This window comes from Sceloporus undulatus, chromosome 8 (assembly GCF_019175285.1).
Source record: "Sceloporus undulatus isolate JIND9_A2432 ecotype Alabama chromosome 8, SceUnd_v1.1, whole genome shotgun sequence".
NCBI classification, from domain to species: domain Eukaryota; kingdom Metazoa; phylum Chordata; class Lepidosauria; order Squamata; family Phrynosomatidae; genus Sceloporus; species Sceloporus undulatus.
The window spans coordinates 26,950,903-26,970,766 of record NC_056529.1 but is presented as its reverse complement, the minus strand read 5'-3'; the positions used below and the strand labels follow the sequence as shown (position 1 = coordinate 26,970,766).

The 19,864-nt window shown below is 40.9% G+C and overlaps 1 protein-coding gene across 4 annotated transcripts in view; it reads right to left on the bottom strand.

Moving 5' to 3' along the window:
- SDK1 (sidekick cell adhesion molecule 1) overlaps positions 1–19,663 on the bottom strand; it is a 455,695-nt gene extending 436,032 nt beyond the window's left edge. For all 4 annotated transcript variants that reach the window (XM_042438052.1, XM_042438056.1, XM_042438054.1 and 1 more), the window contains exon 1: positions 19,075–19,663. In XM_042438052.1, coding sequence (XP_042293986.1) covers positions 19,075–19,465 — 391 coding nt within the window. In that variant the 5' untranslated portion in view covers positions 19,466–19,663. The remainder of the gene's footprint in view (positions 1–19,074) is intronic.
- Between the last annotated feature and the right edge of the window lie 201 nt (positions 19,664–19,864).

Here is a 19,864-nt window from a genome sequence, read left to right as displayed (position 1 = left end):
AAAAAAATGCTATGAAATTCAGGGGGTTGCCCTAAGTCAACAGGCGACTTGAAAACACATCCATACAGAGAGAGAGAGATAAAGGTGCATATCAGTAAAAATACAAAATGTTAAAATATAACCATAGTAAGAAATTTTACACATGTCTACTCAGAAATAAGACCAAATAGTTCAAATGGGACTTAGTTATTTCCAGCCGAGTGTACATAGGGTTCATAGCTTTTAATAAGCTCTGAGCCCCGATCCTTCTACCCTACAGAGGTAGTTTTCGGCCACATTTCTGCTGTTTCTGCACTGAATTCAGACTCCCTCTACTGGATCGCAACAGAATAGTCTTCACACGTTTTATTCTGCACAACACTGGAGCAGGGCATCTGAAGCATAAAGCTGAGTGTATGCATCGTTTCCCTAAATAAAGTTGTCAGGATTATATTTTCATTATTATAGGTCCTGAGCAATAGTCTTATGTATGTGTTTCTGCAAAACCTCCTTTAAGGATAAATTTTGGAGTAATACATTTAGAACGTATGTATTGTAATATCTGCTGGTCACAACTTGGTGTTACTTCTCCAAAGGAATTAATTTCTGGTTACTCTGGTCAACAGGTGAGTAACCACTTGTTACTAAAATCCAGAAAGTGATTCACCAGATACTTGTTACTGACATATTGCCATTTCTGATAAGACTACCAATATTAATGCTGCAATGCCATTGGAAACAAAAAGGAAATGCTCTCTCATTCCCTCCATTGTCCAAGCATTATAATTCTGAGTACCTTGCCTTGACAATGCCACTTTCCACCCACAAACACATTACAGGAAAAGAGATTCCACCTCAACATTTGGAGGAATTCCCTGATAGTAAGCTGTTCAACAGATAAGTAAGGCACTCCCTTGGAGAGTGGTGGAGTCTCCTTCTTTGGAGGTCTTTCAACAGAGGCTGGGTGGCCATCTGTCAGGGGTGCTTTGATTGTGAGTTCCTGCATGGCAGAATGGGGTTGGACTGGAGGGCCCTTGGAGTGTTTTCCAGCTCTATGACTCTATGAGTCTATGATCATAACAGACTACGTGGCTGCAGCTGTTCTCAAACAAAGCCAGGGTTGCTGTAAGTCTGAAACTGCTTGAAGGCAAGCAGTGCATACATGTGCAGAGAAAACATCCCCTCCTCCTTTAAAGTATCTCTCACACAACTTATACTCACTCAGCCTGTCCAAGTTCACTTGGAGCAAGGCAGACCCACCCAATCCCTAGTGCATTCACTCTGCCTCCTTCCCTTTCTGAAAGCAGCAGCAGTCTCTTTCATTTGGACAGAAGGGAGGAAGGCAAGAAGACACACTAACTTTTCTACAAAGTTTTCTTTTAAAAAATGAATTAAAGTGACTCTAGTTCGTGTTTTTATGCTTTACGTCTCTTCCTTCTCCTCCATTCCCTTTCCCCACCCTTGTCGTTGGCTTCTGCTCTTTGCCAGCTGCACAACATTCAATAAATAAGGGCCAGAGAAGTAACTACCCAGAGGACACATGTTCTTCCCTCTCCCATTCCTCCATCAGAGTCACCGCACACCCAGTAAGAAATAACAGGCAGGGACCCTATTACATTACAGTGAAAACTAGTGAATTAGTTGCAAAACAGTAACACTGTTTCAGCTTATTTTAAAAAGTAATTAAGTGCCAAAGCAGCTCATTACAAATATGATGCTACTTCCAAGCTCTCCTATTGACAAGTCAGACATGCTTATACTGATCCAGCATCCTGTTACAAATCTTAAAGGATGAAAGACAACTTCTGCATTCACAACTTCTCCTAGTATTGGTAGTATAGATGTTTCTTGTATATATATGAGCAACTGCTACAATTAATGCAGTGGAAAAATACAATAGAGGAATGAAGTGGGTTCAGAAAGAGCTTGAACAATTAATCTCCTGCCCAAATAAGAGAGCTTCTATTTATTTACATTAGGACTGGCAAAAGATCATGTGGCTTTTAAATGTGGCAAATGCCACAGACCTAATCAACATAGTGTCATGGCCAGCCAAGATCAGCTCTCGGAGGAGGAGGAGGAGGATGAGCCTCCTCCAGAGCAAGGGCTGAGTGAGGCAACGCCAGGTGCTGTTCCTGCCCTGCCAGGTCCCAGCTGTGATCCTCCAGCCCCAGAGGAGGAGGTTCAACCAGGTCCTAGTGCCAAAGAGAAGCCTCCTATGGTACCACAGCCTAGTGGTGACTCTGGAGACGAAGCTTGCCTGCAGGTGCCTTCTTACAAAGAGAGAAGGGCCAAGAGTGCTTGCAGGCGCAGATCACAGAGGATTGCCGAGAGGCAATTAGCCAACCAGCCTCAGGTGGCACAAGGGAGAGTTTCCCTTACTTAAGTGGGAGAGGGATTAATGCTGGTTGCTAGAGTTTATTGCATGATCCCTCGGCGTGATTGCTGCTAGCACTAGCTCCTTGTATCTGGACTCTTTGTTACCTTGACCTCGGACCGGACTTCGTTATCTCTTGGCTGTTTTGACCTTGGACTGTTTTGACCACTCTGTCTCCCGGTATCCTGACTTCAGCTTGGCTTTTGGATTGTTGTGACTTCTGATACCCTGACCTCGGCTTGATTTCTAGGACTGCTTTTGCAAGGTTTGTGTTTACATTCACTTGCTAAGCTGAGGCATTCCTATCAGTTTACGTCTGCAATTGCTGGCTGCAATCCAGGACACATAGCTGGTGGTATGGGATGATGGGAGGTGCAGTCCAGCAACACCTAAAGGGCTGCATTGTTTGCCACTTTCATTTAAATGTGAAATAGGAGTTGTCTTTTGTTGGTAGTCAGCAAACTCACACCCAAATCTTTACACCTCAAAACAACTTGAAGCAGAAGATTCCACAGACATAAAGGCAGAATCAACAGGAAGGTTCATAATCCTGATTGCCTAACAAAATTTACAGTAGTCTACTTTCCCATCTGAGCTTTAATAGAATCCTCTGCCATTAAAAATAAGTATTTGTTCTACAGATGTACTCGAGTTGCTCTTGGACTCACCAAACCACAACAACTTGGAGCTGATAAAAAATGATCAGGCCTTCAAGAAACTTTTCATAAATGCTATGCGTTTTCATCTCTTTCAGCAATAACGGTGGATATCTCTTCTTCTCAAGCACTATAAAAACTGGTCTCCGCTTCATTTTCTTTAAAATCTCCTTTCAAGGGGATGTAATTCCTGACTGGTTACACAGAAACCACCTGCCTCCCTAGTCTTTAATTATCCCACACAGGGATAATGGCACAGACTGGCAAAGGCACAAGTGCGACATTACACATGTAACAATTGCTATAGAAAGTTATTTGCATCCATCATGCCACACATAGGACTCAAAGCCAAGAACAGAAATAAAAAGCACAGTCAAAAACAAAGTTTGGCAGTAATGTGTTAATTGTAACGTGTTATCTGAAACAGTTTTTCCTCTTTTTACTCATTACTAGGTGTGTTGTAACCCGCTCTGAGCAAATGGGGGTAAGGGGAGATTAAGTGGGTTACACAGTCACTACAAAAGTGCTGCATCTCTGTGGGTTGGGGTTGGGGTTGGGGTGCCACTAGTGACGAATGTCAATGGTACTCAAGAGGCAATTCAGATAATACAATCTACAGGTTGGAAAAACGTACAAGTATTACTGTATATCAGTGATGTCCAAACTCTGGCCCTCCAGGTGTTTGGAACTTCAGCTCCCAGAAGCCTCAGCCACCTTGGCCAATGGTCTGGGATGCTGGAAGCTGAAGTCCAAAAGACCTGGAGGGCCAGAGTTTGGACATCACTGCTGTATATACTCACATACTAGTTTAAAAATTGTGGTCTAAAAACTTGACCCAAAAGACCTGGGCCAACGTATCCATGATTCAATTTAAGTCCTGTAAGTTAACTCTTTATCACAAAAGGGACCATCACCTTCTCTGAGTAAAGCAGTGAAAGGCAAGAGCAAGGGGAACCTAAAAGAAGCACTGACCTCCTCTACTCTTTCCACTTCGGCACCACTTCCAAACTTTTTGAATGCCTGTTAGGCAAATGGCAGCTCTTTCACATGTCCCCTCAAAGGAGTGCCAAAGGAATCAGGTTTGAAAGCTCTCAGTAAGATATTTGTGTATGCTAGTCAGATTTTCTGGGTCAAAAATCAAGCAAAGTTATCACATTAAAGTTAAGGGCTATCATCACTGCTAATGTAGCCACCTTTTCCCTTGCTTTCCTTTTCATCCTTTTTGATGTATGTGCATTTTTTATTCCCACCTGTTTCTAGTCACCTCCCATACACATAACCTCAGTGTCTCACAAGTATCAGACAAGTATACACAGAAGTTGGACAAAGAGTTGACCTGCTTTTTGGAATTACCTGAATTGCTTTCTGTTTACTTATTCTTTCCTTTATTTTATTACTGTCACCCAACAAAATTTTATCATGCTGAACTGAATTGGATTGTTATGCTAGCAATGCTATTGATCTTTGTGGGTACAAGATGTCACTAATGATTATTTTTTCAATAGAAATTTGTCATTACCACACATACTAAAACAAATGGTTAAAGCCAAGATTCTTTGTAAACATATGTTTTAGATTATTTTTTGCTTCAAAAAAAAAGCTGTATACATGCTGACTATTCTACTATAATCTGGATTCTGAGAGATGGGAAAATATTAATTCATGTCACTATTGGTATGCTCAATATCACAGAACCACAGTTACAGGTATGCAATCTCTTCTCCTTCTTCATGGTTTCTGTGACTCAAAAAAAAAAAAAGAAGGGAGACCAGAAAGGTACACAAGAGGGATATGAACCGTGGTACAGTGGACACAAGGGACAACCACATGAGCTTCACCAAGGCAAACACACTTCAAATGTCCATCCCTTTCTGGGATCTCATTGACACAGGAGATGCATTTCTTAAAGGACACCAGTGGAAGAAACAGGCCAAAGCACAAACATCAGCAGTAGAACTGCTGAACAGCTGAAGGTATCCCTGGGAACAAATAGGCCAAAGAAGGTTGACAAAGACTGATGAAACTGAACGCATCTAAAGAACGCAGTTCCTATCCATGCTGCTCCAGCAGCAGTTGAAAAGCAACTGGTGGTTCTGGTGGGAAGGCCTCTATATAGAGCGCTGGAGGTGGGCAAGACTTATGTGATGCTCTAGAACAGTGGTTCTCAACCTTTGGACCTCCAGATGTTTTGGACTTCAATTCCCAGAGGTCCCAGTCAGTATGTTCATTGTTCAGGAATTCTGGACGCTGAAGTCTCAAAACTCTAGAGGACCAAATGTTGAGAACCACTTCTCTAGAAGGTTCCAAAGGATACAATGCACAGGTGCAGGATAACCCATTTCTTTGAGCCACAGAGATCACAGAGACCATGGTTTAACACATGTCCTATTTACTCCTGTTTCATGGACGAAGACAATAATAAAGTTTCCATTTTGGTTTCTTAATAAATGCTGATTACCTATTATGTCTGAATTCAGATTTATTCTAAATGTGGTCCAAGTCCAACGGTTTGATCAAAACAAAATCGTATTTCAGGGTTATAGCTTTAATGCTACTGAACTGTGCATTTAAAACATGAACTTTCAGCTTAATCTTTTTGCAGTTTGGCTGAACAATCTCAGACTCATTTCTTCCCAATATTAAAAACACCCCTTAAATTTAGAAAAATAATTATGCTATATGATCAATTGCCAGGAGGCAACTATATCTTTTCCATTTTTCTGTCAGACTAATCTACTTTTGTGTACACAAAACATGAATTTATATCTATGAAAGTAAGGTTGGTGAAATAGCAATAAAAGAAGAACAATTTACACACTGATATATTTAGGACTGGAATTAATAGTTCTCACCAGGCTTTGCTCTGCGCATTAATTAACCATGCAGCCGAGGTACTGCAGCCAAAAACATGGTTCCCGAATTTCCCTAATGAGATATAGACTAAAAAGTTCTATTACATTCCAATGTCAATGTGAATAGTGTAATACAAACTGAATAAAGTAAGCTATAAAACATTAAAATAACAATAACACATACATATTTGATTTCATGACAGCTGGATTAATACTATTTGAATGGCAAGTAATATTGAAATTAAAATGTTTGTTTGTGGTAGGAAAATTAAGTTGGAGTTGCAATTAGCTTAAACAGAGAGGGGCCCCTTCCTTTTTAAACTCTCCAGATTAGTTTATAAAGTCAAATACAGAAATCCAATAGATGGAATAATTAAATTCTCAACTGAGTTACAATTCTTGCTGGCAACAAATAATTTAATTTGAGACTTATTTGTTTTGTTTAATTGTATGTGTGTATTTCATACCCTGATATGAGCTTAAGGACACAATTGGTTGAATTCATATATAATATAAACTCTAACATTTGACATGTACTACATAACTATAGATCATTAAAATTAAGTGTTGCCTACAATAGGTGCTGCATACAATAATTACATTAATATACTCTATTAAACAACATATTCATTAGACTGAAAACAATACAGTCCAGGCTCTCATCAATGGGAATATTGTCATTTATAATAGTTACAATTTTAAGGTAATTACTTTTGTGTACTTTCTCCAGTTTGTCTTTATTCACCTGAAGTGGGAAATATAGTTTGCATACACCTGTTTGTGGTGTCTCTGAAACTGTAAAAACAATGGCCTGAAAGTAAAATTACAGTAGATGTTTCTGGTTTCTACAAAGCAGATGTGGAAACACTGTCAGAAAAAAGTTGGAGAGATCAATCTCAACACAATTTTTTAATCATCTACATTCTCTGCCATTTGTTATTTCAGCTTTCCTAACTATGGATTTATTTGAACTGCGAGAATGCAGTGGCAGTGGGTGACAGACAGAAGTTGCTTGCACCTGCCTCACTTGCTAAATTTCCTACAGTGTTCCAATATACCATCAGTCCAGGATATTGTGGAAATCTTAAGTTACTCACATTCAGTTACTGCCTTCATATAAGTCTGACCCTGAGGAAACGGGTGAACAGATAATCCAGTATCAGTGCCAGAATGTTTCATTCTCAGCATTTGGCCAAAAGTGTTGGATGCTTCTGGTGGTCCTGTAGGTAAGCTATGCATATATCATCAGGCTGGTTGTACTGGCGTTGGACTGCAATGCCACACAATATGATGTAGGAGAGATTTAAGCAGGAAACAATTGTCATTTGCACTCTGTAATGCCAAAAATATACCTGGTATTCTGCAAGGCTGTTGTTCTGGGCAAGGATGAGAGGTCTGGGTAGAGTATTCCTGCCAACTCAAACTGCCTCCTAAAATGTTGAAGGGTCTGGAAACCATGCCCTGCGAGGAGCGACTTAGGGAGCTGTGTATGTTTAGTCTGAAGAAGAAAGGGTTAAGAGGCGATATGTTAGCCCTGTTTAAATATTTGAAGGGATGTCATATTGAAGAGGGAGCAAGCTTGTTTTCTGCTGCTCCAGAGAATAGGAGACAATGGAACAATGGATACAAGCTACAGGAAAAGAGATTCCACCTCAACATTAGGAGAACGTCCTGACAGTAAGGACTGTTCGACAGTGGAACACACTTCTTCCTTGGAGTGTAGTGGAGTCTCCTTCCTTGGAGGTCTTCAAGCAGAGGCTGGATGGCCATCTGTCAGGTATGCTTTGATTGAGAGTTCCTGCATGGCAGGGGTTTGACTGGATGGTGCTTGTGGTCTTTTCTAACTCTATGACCCCCTCATGATGGCGATAGAGTGCTAACGCCAAATCTTATGAGCTCCTACTTCAAGCGCAGTGGCTTATAGGATCTGACCTTCATACCCAATGGCTCTGCAGAAGTTATCTTTCAAGTAGTGACATTAATTTTCCATGACAGTGCCTGTAAGTGTAAAACAGTTACTTGCTGTGTCTTGATTTAGTGGCTATTCTTGAAGCACTGGACAAAATGAAGATAAGCAGAAGAAGGAGAATGTCATCAAAGGTAGTACTATGAAAGCCGACATCTTTGCTAGAAAAGCCTTTCTTAACAACATACACTGCACATTTCAGGATGTTGCAAATGTCATTTTCAGAATCTTAACATACTGGTTACATTTTTTTTCCTTTCTTGCTCCAAGCTATTTCGGCCAGTTCTCCTGCTACTTCTCTTGGTATTACTTACATCGAGTGAAAATGCTTGTGAGGAAGAAATACAAACTACTGCCTTAAACGGTATTTCCCAACCCACACTGCACCCTGAAGCCCTTCTTTTTGAACACACATACAAGAAAACATGCTAAAAGAGAAATAAAGTTACTTAACCTGACCCTAAGTGACAAAATCTTTCCAACCATCTGTCCTTGCTTTCCCCAAAGCTCTCCAGCTGAGATGCTTCAGACTTATTTCCAGATTGCATGTCATCTTGAGGAGCTGTTAAAATAAATCTGACAATATGTGGAGTAATCTGGGTATATATATGTTTTTCCTGTTGTTTTTATGTGCCTTCTTGTCAACTCAGACTTATGGCAATCCTATCATAAGGTTTCCATGGCAAGATTTATCTATTCAGAAGAGATTTGCTATTGCCTTTCTGTAAGGCAGAGAGAGTATGAACTGTCCAAGGCTCAACCCAATGAGTTCATGTTTGAGCAGACACTCAAACCCTCATTTCCCAGAGTCCTAATCAAACATTCAAACTGCTTTGGTATATTGGCTATGTTCTTCTATCAAAATTAATTTTAGTTTGGGAGAAGTTTGGGCCTGGTTTATAATAATATGAAGACCGAGAAGAAAGTTGACTTTATTCTGCTAGTAACAGAATGTTTGTATTATTGTTGCATACTGAGACCTGATCTGCTTTGTTGAACATTAATAGATCACAAAAAAGAAGTCCTATATATGAATTGTGTAGGCAATAACAAACTCAGTATTCAAATATGACTGACAGCTGGATGGTCTAACTGTGCCCAACATCAGTATAACATGACAGATGGAGAAATAAAGGCTCGAGTACGTCATAATTTACCAAACAGTAATGCCTTTTTGTTTCATGCTGCAATGAGTCTGAAGTAAACATAACATGCCATTAATCCAAAGCAAATGGCAACCAGAAGTTATTCCACTGTAGTGAGCGTATAAACTACTTCTATACAATGGATCGTCAAGTTGCCACAAAAAGATAAGCAAGTTTCAAAACAAGCTCTTAACCACAGCACTACACACCTGGATGGGCAAACATTTGGGTGTCCACAGCAGCCGGGATGACAAAACCAACAAGTTAACCCAATATAAGATATTCATTGAGGAGATAGATGGCAAGGATCTCATGGTGGTTTGCTGCACAGCCTAAAATATTGCTATCTTAAGCTATGACTTGGATTGCTTGTAAACTCAATCCGTTCCTTGAAACATACAGCATGTGCATAGCTTGCAAGGGTATAGACACACTAAACATTTCACACTTGGGCATGGTCTAGCTGTCAACCATAATGACAGATTAAACCAAGAGTAGAAGAAACCTTCCACCAGGAAAGCACATTTAAAGGTTTATTTTTATACCCAGATTAAAAAAAAACTAGTTTTGAGTTAGGAGAAAGTCATTAACAGAGAGGCAAGATGGAGCAAAAGCAGTCAGGGGATATAATGCCGACTGAATAATGTCAATAAGACTTTATTGATGATGTGTGTCTCAAAGTCATTTGTGACTTAAGGTGGCCCTAAGCAGACATAGCATAAGGTTTTCTTGGCAAGGTTCTTCCACAGGGGTTTGCCATTACAGTACTATCATCTCAGGCTGAGAGAGTGTGACTTGCTCAAGTGTCCCAGTGGGTTTTTATGCTTGAGCAGGGAATCTAACCCTGATCTCAAGAATTGTAGTCCAAGGAGTTTATCACATCGCTTGTAAAACCGGTTTATTTCTAGTCAGTTTAAATCTTAAATCAGGCAGCATCCTGATGTTATCAGATGGATTTGGCCGCATAATCTGCCACCCAGATGCATCCTGGGTCCATCCCTGCTTCCAAGAGGGCTCTTCCTGTCTTTTTTTTGCATCCGGGAGTTTTCTGATTGTAGAAAATGGCCTCTGAAGCCCTCCTGGAAGCAAGGGCAGGCCCAGGATCCATCTCAGTAGCAGATTAGGTGGCCAGCTATATCTGAAAACATCAGGATAGTGCCCATTTTAAGATTGAAGCCAGCTAGAGGTAAGGCAGTTTAACAGTGATGTGATAAGCTCCTAACACCCAAACCTACAGACTTAATGTAACACTTATCAGTATAACCATCATGCAGTTTTATGCTCTTAACTACAGAGACAGGCATCCAGGAGGAATCTGACCACATACCAGGGGAGGTAACTAATGGGATATACAGTATTTTAATTGCATGTTGTATTTTATCTAATGCTGTGAGCCACCTTGATCCTATGGGAAAGGCGGCATATAAATAAAACTTTGTTATTATTATTATTATTGTTATTATTATCAAAACAGGACGCAATAATCAGAGCCTCCTAGAATACAAAAGCAGGAAAGAAGAAGAGAACCAATGGAGGAGAATTTCACCTAGGATCAAGAAATAAAGCAGTGATTTATCTATTTTGAAAAACATTTTTTTCTTCCAAGTTCCTTCTTCAGGGAAACAAACAAACAACTCCATGTTTTATAGAAGAGCACACTGCCATATATATAAAAGAGGAACTTCTGCAGCAAAGCCAGCATGAGAAAGGGAAGGGAAGGGAAACATGGCAGGAGCCGAGGTGTTTTATAGCTGTTCAAAGTATCCAACCCAAAGCAATAAACACTTGACTGGCAATTATTCAGAGCAAACAGGTGAAAATATATTGTAGCATCAATGCTTTAAAGAAACCCTCTATAATAGCAATTGGAACCGATCATCCGAAAAGTCAAACTATTTCATTCACTGTACTGTAAATTTGATGTTCAAGAGATTTCCACGTTGGCAGAATAACTGGCAACGGATTGCAATATTTTTATTATATGATGAAAATCCATTATTATTTTACAAATAGGGGGTAATGAAGAGTTTGTATAGAACAATTTGTATATACAGGTGGAAAAAAGAACAACTACTTTCAAATCTGGCATTACCAGATTTTTCATTATACTGTATTGACAAGTGCAAAATGCCACCAGACTTCACATCTTGTTATTCAGGTCAACAACTCTATATACAAATGACTGTTTCAGACCAACTTACTCATAGTTTCTGAAAAGAAAGAAGAAGAATCAACAAGTGGCACTTCTGGTAGTTGAGAATATAGGCCAAGCTCTTTAAATCTGAAGCAAACATTATGTGACAAGGTACCCTATTAAATGCTAGAAAGCGAAGCGGTATAAAAGAGAGCTAACTACATTGATGACCAAAATATCAACAGAAAAGGACAAGATCCTGCCAAGTTATTATAATAATGTCTATTACAGACAGAAACTGTTGAAGGTGTTAGAGCACTGGAATGACAAGTAGATGAGACTGGAGGAACCGAGAGCCAGAGCCATCATCCATCACAATACACATAAGGGATAAAAGCAGTAGGTAGAGATAAAGACCTATATTGCCATTTCTTCTCATCCCGTTTTTCTTCATTTGGTACTCATTTCATCACTATGGAGTCACTTTATTGGAAATACTCTCCACAGAGCCAAGGGACAGAGACCTGGCTATGTTTACGAGGATAAATGCTAATTATGTCTATTCCGCTAACAGATGGATTGGCAACATGTACAGAGTATTGAAATGGTTTGTTGTCAGTGCCACAACTTTCTGAACTAGCGTGATGAAAAACAATCTGTTATGTTTTAATACAGTGAACTGAACCCTTCAGTTTCCCTCAAAATTATCTTAATATAATCGCCCAACACCAGTTGTCTTTCTAAATACAATAACTACACGCTTCTGGTACCAAAATTGTCCCTCTCAAGTGACACAAGGAATAGTATTTTTAGCATCGTAGGTTACATACACAGTATTTCTCAAGACTTGGGCTATGAAAGATACACAGTTGTCAAAAATGAACAACTATTTTAAGTACCATGCTGTTTCCACAAAACAGTGAAGTTTAGAGACAGAGCAACTTTTTAGAAGTGAGTCAAGATGACTTATTCCTTCCAAAGCAATTTATTTGTTGCAAACTTTCTTTTAAAAATAAAATAAAAATCAAGGCCTCCTATATAATCTACAGAGTCACATTCTTCCTATTATGTTCAAACTTCAAAAATGGGCATGTTATTGGTATAGCAAATCACATACCACTATCTCAAAACTGACCCTTATCTCTTCTATTAGTATCATGTGCATGTCACCGTCCACTTTTATTACTTGTTTACAAGCTAAGATTAAGATCGCAGTGCCATTGTGCAGAGATGATGGAGCTTAAAGAGAAAGAAGTAGCATGTGGACCTGGATATTACAAATGGGAAGCAGTGCAAGGGGAGGAGAGCAATCTCTTAAGACATCCAACACGTTTTAATGAAGTAAGTCTTCAAACCACCTTCATGTTTGAAGGGAAAAGCAGGGTATAAATAAACTGACTGATTGAAGACTGCCGTAACTGTGTTTATCTTAATGCAGTTACACAGCTCCGTGTGACCAGGAGCCATTATAAAGCAGGGTTCCTAATCACTGCTTCTACAGACTAACATGGGCTATATCTTTGAATTCTACAATCAATTTCAATTAGTTCTCCAAGTGCCAATGAAAATACTGGTTGCGCTTCCATACTTAAAAGGAAAGTTCTGTATTTCTTTGCCTTTAACAACTCTCAAAAGTGCTCAGTTGACTATTTTCAATCCAATGCAGTTGAATTCCAAAAGGCACTGTAATGCATTGTTATATTTGTCGGTCTTGTAAATTCATATTCATCAGAGATAATATTAAGCTCAGTCTTAACTCTACACTATTCCATACATTATTTTGTCTTCTATACTAAGGCAAGAAACTTGCAGTCTTGAGATTTTGGCCAGCCAATTAGGGCCTAACATTACAGTACTGAATCCACACCAGAATAAAACTCATCCCATTAAATTCCAAGTGATGAGGGGTTGACATCCCTAGTCCTGAATAAGGCTAGCAAGAGAAACATCGTAGTAAAAACTGTAACTATGGTCTCATTAGTCTGAATCTCAGGTAGGTGTGTGGACCATACCTATCTATACTCAAATTATATATTAGAATTATGATCCGACTCTTTGGGTTTTTATAATAGACTTAGAAAAGGTTACAAAACTTGTCTACATCTGTCACCTTCAAGTCTTCCTTTGTTCTTTAATCTCCTGCATGTAGATTAAGATGATTTAGGTTCCTCTCATTGTTTGTGAATTCCTACTTTTTGATGTGTTTTTGTTCCTTTTCACACACAGTGAGCAAACATCCCCACGAAATAAATTAAAAGACGTTGGCTTAAAAATGCAGACCAACTAAACTAAATAAATTTCCTTGCTAATACAAAGAATTGTGTGTTCTGCTCTCTGCTTCACAAAATCAACAGAGAACTATCCAGATTAATGTGAAGAACAGTACTGAGTGTCTGTGGGCTTCTTTTTATTATTATTATCAAACAATCATCCTCGCTTGCCCTTACAGTCTTTGGTACTACTTGGGATCTTTTTGTGCCAAGCAGGGCCCATGCCTGAATTGGTGTAGCGCTTCCTAAATTCAGTGTTATGACTATCATAATCTCCAAGCTAAGGCTTCTTCACCTTATCCTTTCACTCTTGTTTTCTGTTTTGATACTGAGCTTGAAGAGATTTAATGTACTACAGTGCTTTGCCACATCTTTGTGACTTTTTGACTGAGCCTAATACCCACATTGCCATAGTATGGTATTAAATAAAAATAGATCTCGCATATCCTGACACACTCACCTCACTGGGCCCTAAGTAAGAAAATGTCCTTTTCAGTTTTGCATTTTGGTTAAGGTTCTTGGCAAGGGTCAGACTGCAACCTCTTTGCATACTTTTGATTGAAAGAGCTTGTTACCTGTTTAGCTTTTGCATGAAGCTTAAATCTGCCTATAGGCTCTATTTTAAACAGATGCTAAAGTTACTGCATAGCCTTTGAGGTGAGAGAACGCCTAATCAACAGTTTAGTGACCATGTAGTGAGTGTGAAGTTCTATTTTGTAAAGTGTTTAGGAGCTGCATGCCTTAATGTACACACCAGAAATACACTACAGGGAGGCATAATTGTGTGTGCATGTGCCTTCAAGTCACCTGTCAACTTATGGTGACCCCCATGACTTTCATAGGGTTTTCTCAGGCAAGGAATACTCATAGGTGGTTTTGCCAGTTCATTCCCTGAAATATAGCCTACAGTTCATGCTCTTCATGAGTGATCTCCGATCCAAGTACTAACCAAAGCTAACCCTGGTTAGCTTCCAAGATCAGACACAATCTGGGAGCTTTATGATATTTAGGCCAGGAGCCATAATTAGACCCTGATAAATCATTATTGTGTATCTGCTTTTACTGTAGTATGTGAAATGACTTTCAGTTTATGAATTACAGTGGTCCCACCACATTCACTGGGGTTAGGGGTGAAGTACCCCTATTCTTTTTACCTGAGATAACACCTCTCCAGCAATCGCCAGGTCCTCCAGTACAACTCTATGGTCAACATCCGCCAGAAGTTGATCATAGAGTCAATGCTAGGAGACCTACAAGTGCCTAGAGAAGTGTTTCCTCTAGGACCTTTTAGGTTCTCCAGCACAACTCTATGGTTAACATCCAGAAGACTTGGACTGGAGGAGCTAGAAATTCCTGCAGAGAACGTATTAACCAAAGCCTCAAATAATCAAATCCGCAAAAGTCAAAGTCACAAATGTGGAGGGCCAAGTTTACAGCATTTTAAATATGGTTCGGAATACAATGACGCACAAATCAACTCCAAAGACAACAAAATGAAGCCAATTTAAAGCTCAAGTTCATTGTACTCCAGCATGCAGTCCTTTTATAAATCACATGTACTTCAAAGAGCTACAAAAGGAATACTTTATAACAAGGACATAGACTTCCTTTTTTCCTTCCTGAAGTACAGTGCTTATACTTCACTGAGTCAGTTGAAGATCAGTTACACTGAAGCGCAGCTGAAGCTCCAGTCTTTACATCTCCAACCCTTTTGTTCTTCCAGGTTCCAGCTGCCAGCCTGGGAGCAGTTACTTGAGAATAAACACCACTAAACTCAATGGGACTTACTTCTGATCAAGCATGCTTTAGGCTTGCACTGCACACTGAAGGACCAAAAACACGGCCTTGGTTTGCTTCAGAAGGTCAGGTAGCTTTCAAGGCTGTAATAATGGAACAGTGTTTTAAGTGTCTCTTGAAGCAGGGCCAGGGAGAGGCGACCTTCCAGGCATTGGATTGCACCTTCCATCAGTCCTGGACCATATATAGCCAGGAGTGAGAATTGACAAATTGTTTTCCAGGCATATATTCATGATTCCTAGCCTAAAGCTTTAAGAGATAGATGCATAAAGCTTCTAAGGTTAGCACCACCTGGGTCCGAAACACACTGCAGAAATAATCCAGTTTGAGACCGCTTTAACTGCCCTGCCTCAATGCTAGGGAAATCTGGGAACTGTAGTTTTGAGAGACATTTAGCCTTCTCTGTCAGAGAGCTCTAGTGCCACAATAAACTACAATTCCCAAGATTCCCTAGCACTGAGCCAGGGCATTTAATGCAGCCTTAAACTGGATTGTTTTTGCAGTGTGTTTTGGACCCATGTCTCCATGCTGAGGAATTATGGGGTCTGTAGTTTGTGTGAGACATTGAGCCTTCTCTGTCAGAGAGCACTAGTGCCAGAATGAACTACAATTCCCAGGATTCTCTAGCCCTGAGCCAGGGCAGTCAAAGCAGTCTCAAACTGGATTATTTCTGCAAGGTGTTTCGGACCCTGATGTAAAAGTAATTCACACCAAATTCAATGGAGGCTACTCTTCCCACACAAGACTGTTGACTTATATATATTTACTGGACAGATATAAATAACCAGTTGTTATATGAACAGATACTCTCTGTATTTATTTAACTGAGTATGCGCATTTCCACACAAGAGGAAGGCTACTTTCACTATCCCTTCATAGAAAAACCACATCTTAAAGGTCACTTTAATTGATTCAGGCATATGCATAGAAAACAGGTTTCACTACAGACTTTGAGAAATCCAATTTAAATAGCCGTTCAAATATCTGCCTATCAAAAGGTCAGGATGATATTTAGCCCCCTGTAATAGTTGTAGTAGTATACAAAGTAGAAAAATGTGCACTTAAAATATAATAGCATAAATAAAGCATGTATATCTCCTGCAAAGGTTTGGAGGCCTCAGTTCTCAAATGCTTCAGAATGAGGAGGAAGAGAAAACATATATGAAATAGGGAGGGAGGATATTATTGATGGGGCTTGGGGAAATTAGGCAAAAGGACTTTTACCACTGTTTTACACATGGATGGAAAACTTCAGTGTGCAAAAGCAAATGCTGACAAGGCAGGGCCAAAGCAGCCTTAGTTGCATAGTCCCTCCCTCACCAGGCAAACTGTCCAATTACTCATACAGGGCTCTTCCAAAGGAAATTCTACACCTCCAAATAAAAGGGAAATATGCAGGGAAGGGAACTGTGAAATCTCCTCTCGGCTGGAATAGGATCAGGATTCAGACATGCTCTCACTGCTGATGGGCACGAATACCCCTTTCTCTGTGATCCTCTGGATTACAAAGGGCCTTGGTGCAATGTGTTCAGCCTCTAAAACGCCGGTAGATCAACTCAAAGGATGACTATCGAGAGAGATCTTGAAGCACCTTTGAGACTCACTGAAAGGAAGAAGTCGGCAGCGTGAGCTTTCCAAGACTTAAGCCTACTTCCTCAGATGCATTTGGACGTAGACTTTAGTCTAGGAAAGCTCAGGCTGTCAGCTTCTTCCTTTCAGTTAGTCTCAAAAGGTGCTACAAGATCCCTCTACATACTGATTCTGCAGACTATCACAGCTATATCTTTCAATTCTACTCATATATTCAGGTCGATTTAACTTGTTTAATGCATCTGAGGAAGTAGACAAGTCTAGAAAAGCTCATGATGCCAACTTCTTTCTTTCAGGGGGTCTCAAAGGTGCTACAAGATCTCTCTACATACTGATTCTACAGACTCACATGGCTATATCTTTCAATTCTACTCATATATTTAGGTTGGTTCAACTTGTTTAATGCATCGGAGGGAGTAGACTTAAGCCTATGAAAGCTCTTTATGCCAAAGGTGCTACAAGATCTCACTACATACTGCTTCTGGAGACTAACATGGCTATATCTTTGAATTCTGCCTCAAAGGATTGTTGTAAAGATGCCACCAGATATGAGTCAGGAAAGTGAGATTTGTTTTGTCTTGGGTTCTGCTTCTTATGCACAGGAAATGCCTTGGCAGAAAGACTACCCACTTTTATTTATTATTATTCCTTTCTTCCTGGGATGAGTAACTTCTACTCATGCTTTCCACCAGTTTGTCCCCACTGGGAACCAGCAGGGTGCCCAAGAGTCCACTCCAGCTCAGTTTCAACAACTCGCAGCCCACAGAAGGCAGAAAAACACACACACACAGCAGTGAAAGCAGCTCTTGTTCCTCAGGTTGTTTGGCACTGCCAATTGTAATATAATAGAGCCCACGCTTTTAACATACGCATTTCTCGCTCTGTCAAAGTGCTTGTGGAGAACAGGCATATATATATATAAGGCCACTGAAACAGAGACCCATATATAGATACACACATATCAAGAGAAAGAGGAATGGGATTCAAAGTGCCTGGCGGTGGTTTTTCCTGAAGCCTCTGGTTCTTCCACCTCTGCTACACGAACATTATTGGACAATACAGGTCCTTGATGTGGAAATGCGGAGATACAAATCAATTGCGGCGTTTGTCTGTGTGTGAAACCCATGTTGTTGGCAACCTGAATGAACAGGGCACCAATGGAGGCGCCAACATACAATGGCATTCCTCTTTGCCTCCCTCTCTCTTCTTTCTCTCTCTTTCTACATGCCTGGTTTAGCCCTAGCTGGCAGATTTATGGGTCCGGTTCTTTTGACAGCTTAACTCCCTGTGTGTGTGTGTGTGTGCGTGTTTATCCACACACACACACACACAGAGGCATCCAGAAGTTAACTCTCCCTTTGCCTGGGAGAACTGAATTGCAGATTCATTCCCTAAAGCAGTGAAAGGTGAACATTTGCAGAGAGGGTCAAGACAGTATGGCAAGGGAGAGGCTGCAGGGGAAAGCATGCCAAGATGGGTATAGTAGGACTGTCTATGGAAAGGCAGCCCTTGTTGATACAAAGCCCAGTGTGTGTGTGTGTTTGTGTGTGTGAGAGAGAGAGGTCCCAAAACACACTGCAGAAGTAATCCAGTTTGAGACAGCTTTAACTACCCTGGCTCAGTGCTAGGGAATCCTGGGAGCTGTAGTTTCATGAGACCTTCAGCCTTCTTTGTCAGGAGCTCTAGTGCCACAAGAAAGAACAATTCCCAGTATTACCTAGCACTGAGACAGGGCAGTTAATGCAGCCTTAAACTGGATTGTTTCTGCAATGTGTTTTGGATCCATGTCTCCCTGCTAAGGAATTCTGGGATCTGTAGTTTGAGACATTGAGCCTTCTCTGGGGCCACAATAAACTACAATTCCCCAGATTCCCTAGCCCTGAGTCAGTTGAAGCAGTCTCAGATGATTTCTGCAGTGTGTTTTGGACCTGAAAGAGGCAGCCAGAGTAAGGTAATACTCAAGAGCTGGATAAAACAGTAGGAGATAAGGTAAGACTTGTGAGACATTGAGCCTTCCCTGTCAGAGAGCTCTAACCTAGAAACCCCAGGATCCCCTAGCACTGAGCCAGGGCAGTTAAAGTGGTCTGAAACTGGATTATCTCTCCAATGTGTTCTGGACCACAGAGAGAGAAAGAGAGAAAGGCTGCAGTAACAGGGCTGTCTCTCCCTGATATAAAGCCAGGGCTGTATCTGTCTGTCTCCTCTCTCCCTGAGCACCAGAAACGTTTGACATCCTTTCTGCATGATGAGAAGGCAGGCAAGACACCTCTGTAAAAGAAAGACACTGGAGTGTTTAGGGCAGGCTTACCTTGTGCCAAAGCTTGCAACATGTGGAGCTGGAGCAAGAGCAACGCCCACCATCCCCTCCAGAAGAAGAAGAAACAGCAGCAGAAGTTTAACTTTATCCTGGCCCCATCTGGCCAGCCATTCCTCCTCCTCCTCCTCCTGGCAACCTTCATCATCCTCCTCCTCTGGGCTCCTCTTCCCTCAAGGCTTGGGAGCAGCCTTTGGATGGAAGTCAGCCCAGCATCCATGGTCCTCCTCCAAGGGGCTCTCCCAGCCTCCCCTTCTGGGGGGAGAAAGGGGACCCCCCCTTGGGAGCCCTCTTTGGCCAGGGCTGGGCTCCTCTGTCCGCCCCACTCCGCCTCTCTCTTCTTGGAGATTGCACCAAAACAAGGAGGCAGAAATGTAAAACACATGTCCCCTTTTTCCAGACTCTGGCAGGGAAAGGGACAGAGAGAGAGAGAGGAAAGGGGAGGAAAATTGTAGCTCTGTCTGTGGATGTGTATTAAGTTTCCCAGCGTCAGTGTTGCAAGAGATCGGGGCTCTCCATCCTCTTTCCCTGTAAGAAATGAATATGGATAGATAGATACTGTAAGATTAAAACGTAGCAAGAGCAGCAGGAGAGAGAGCCATCTCAGCAAGGCACCAGCAGACACCTTCTTTACCGCAAAGATGACGAAAAGTGGTCCCTCGGGTGGAGGTTTCTGTGTGGTCCGCCGCCTTCATCCCCATCCTCCTCCTCATCCTCAGCCCAATTCCTCAATAAGAAGAAGCCCTCCTCCAGTCTTGGAGGAAGAAAAAGATGAGAACCCTAG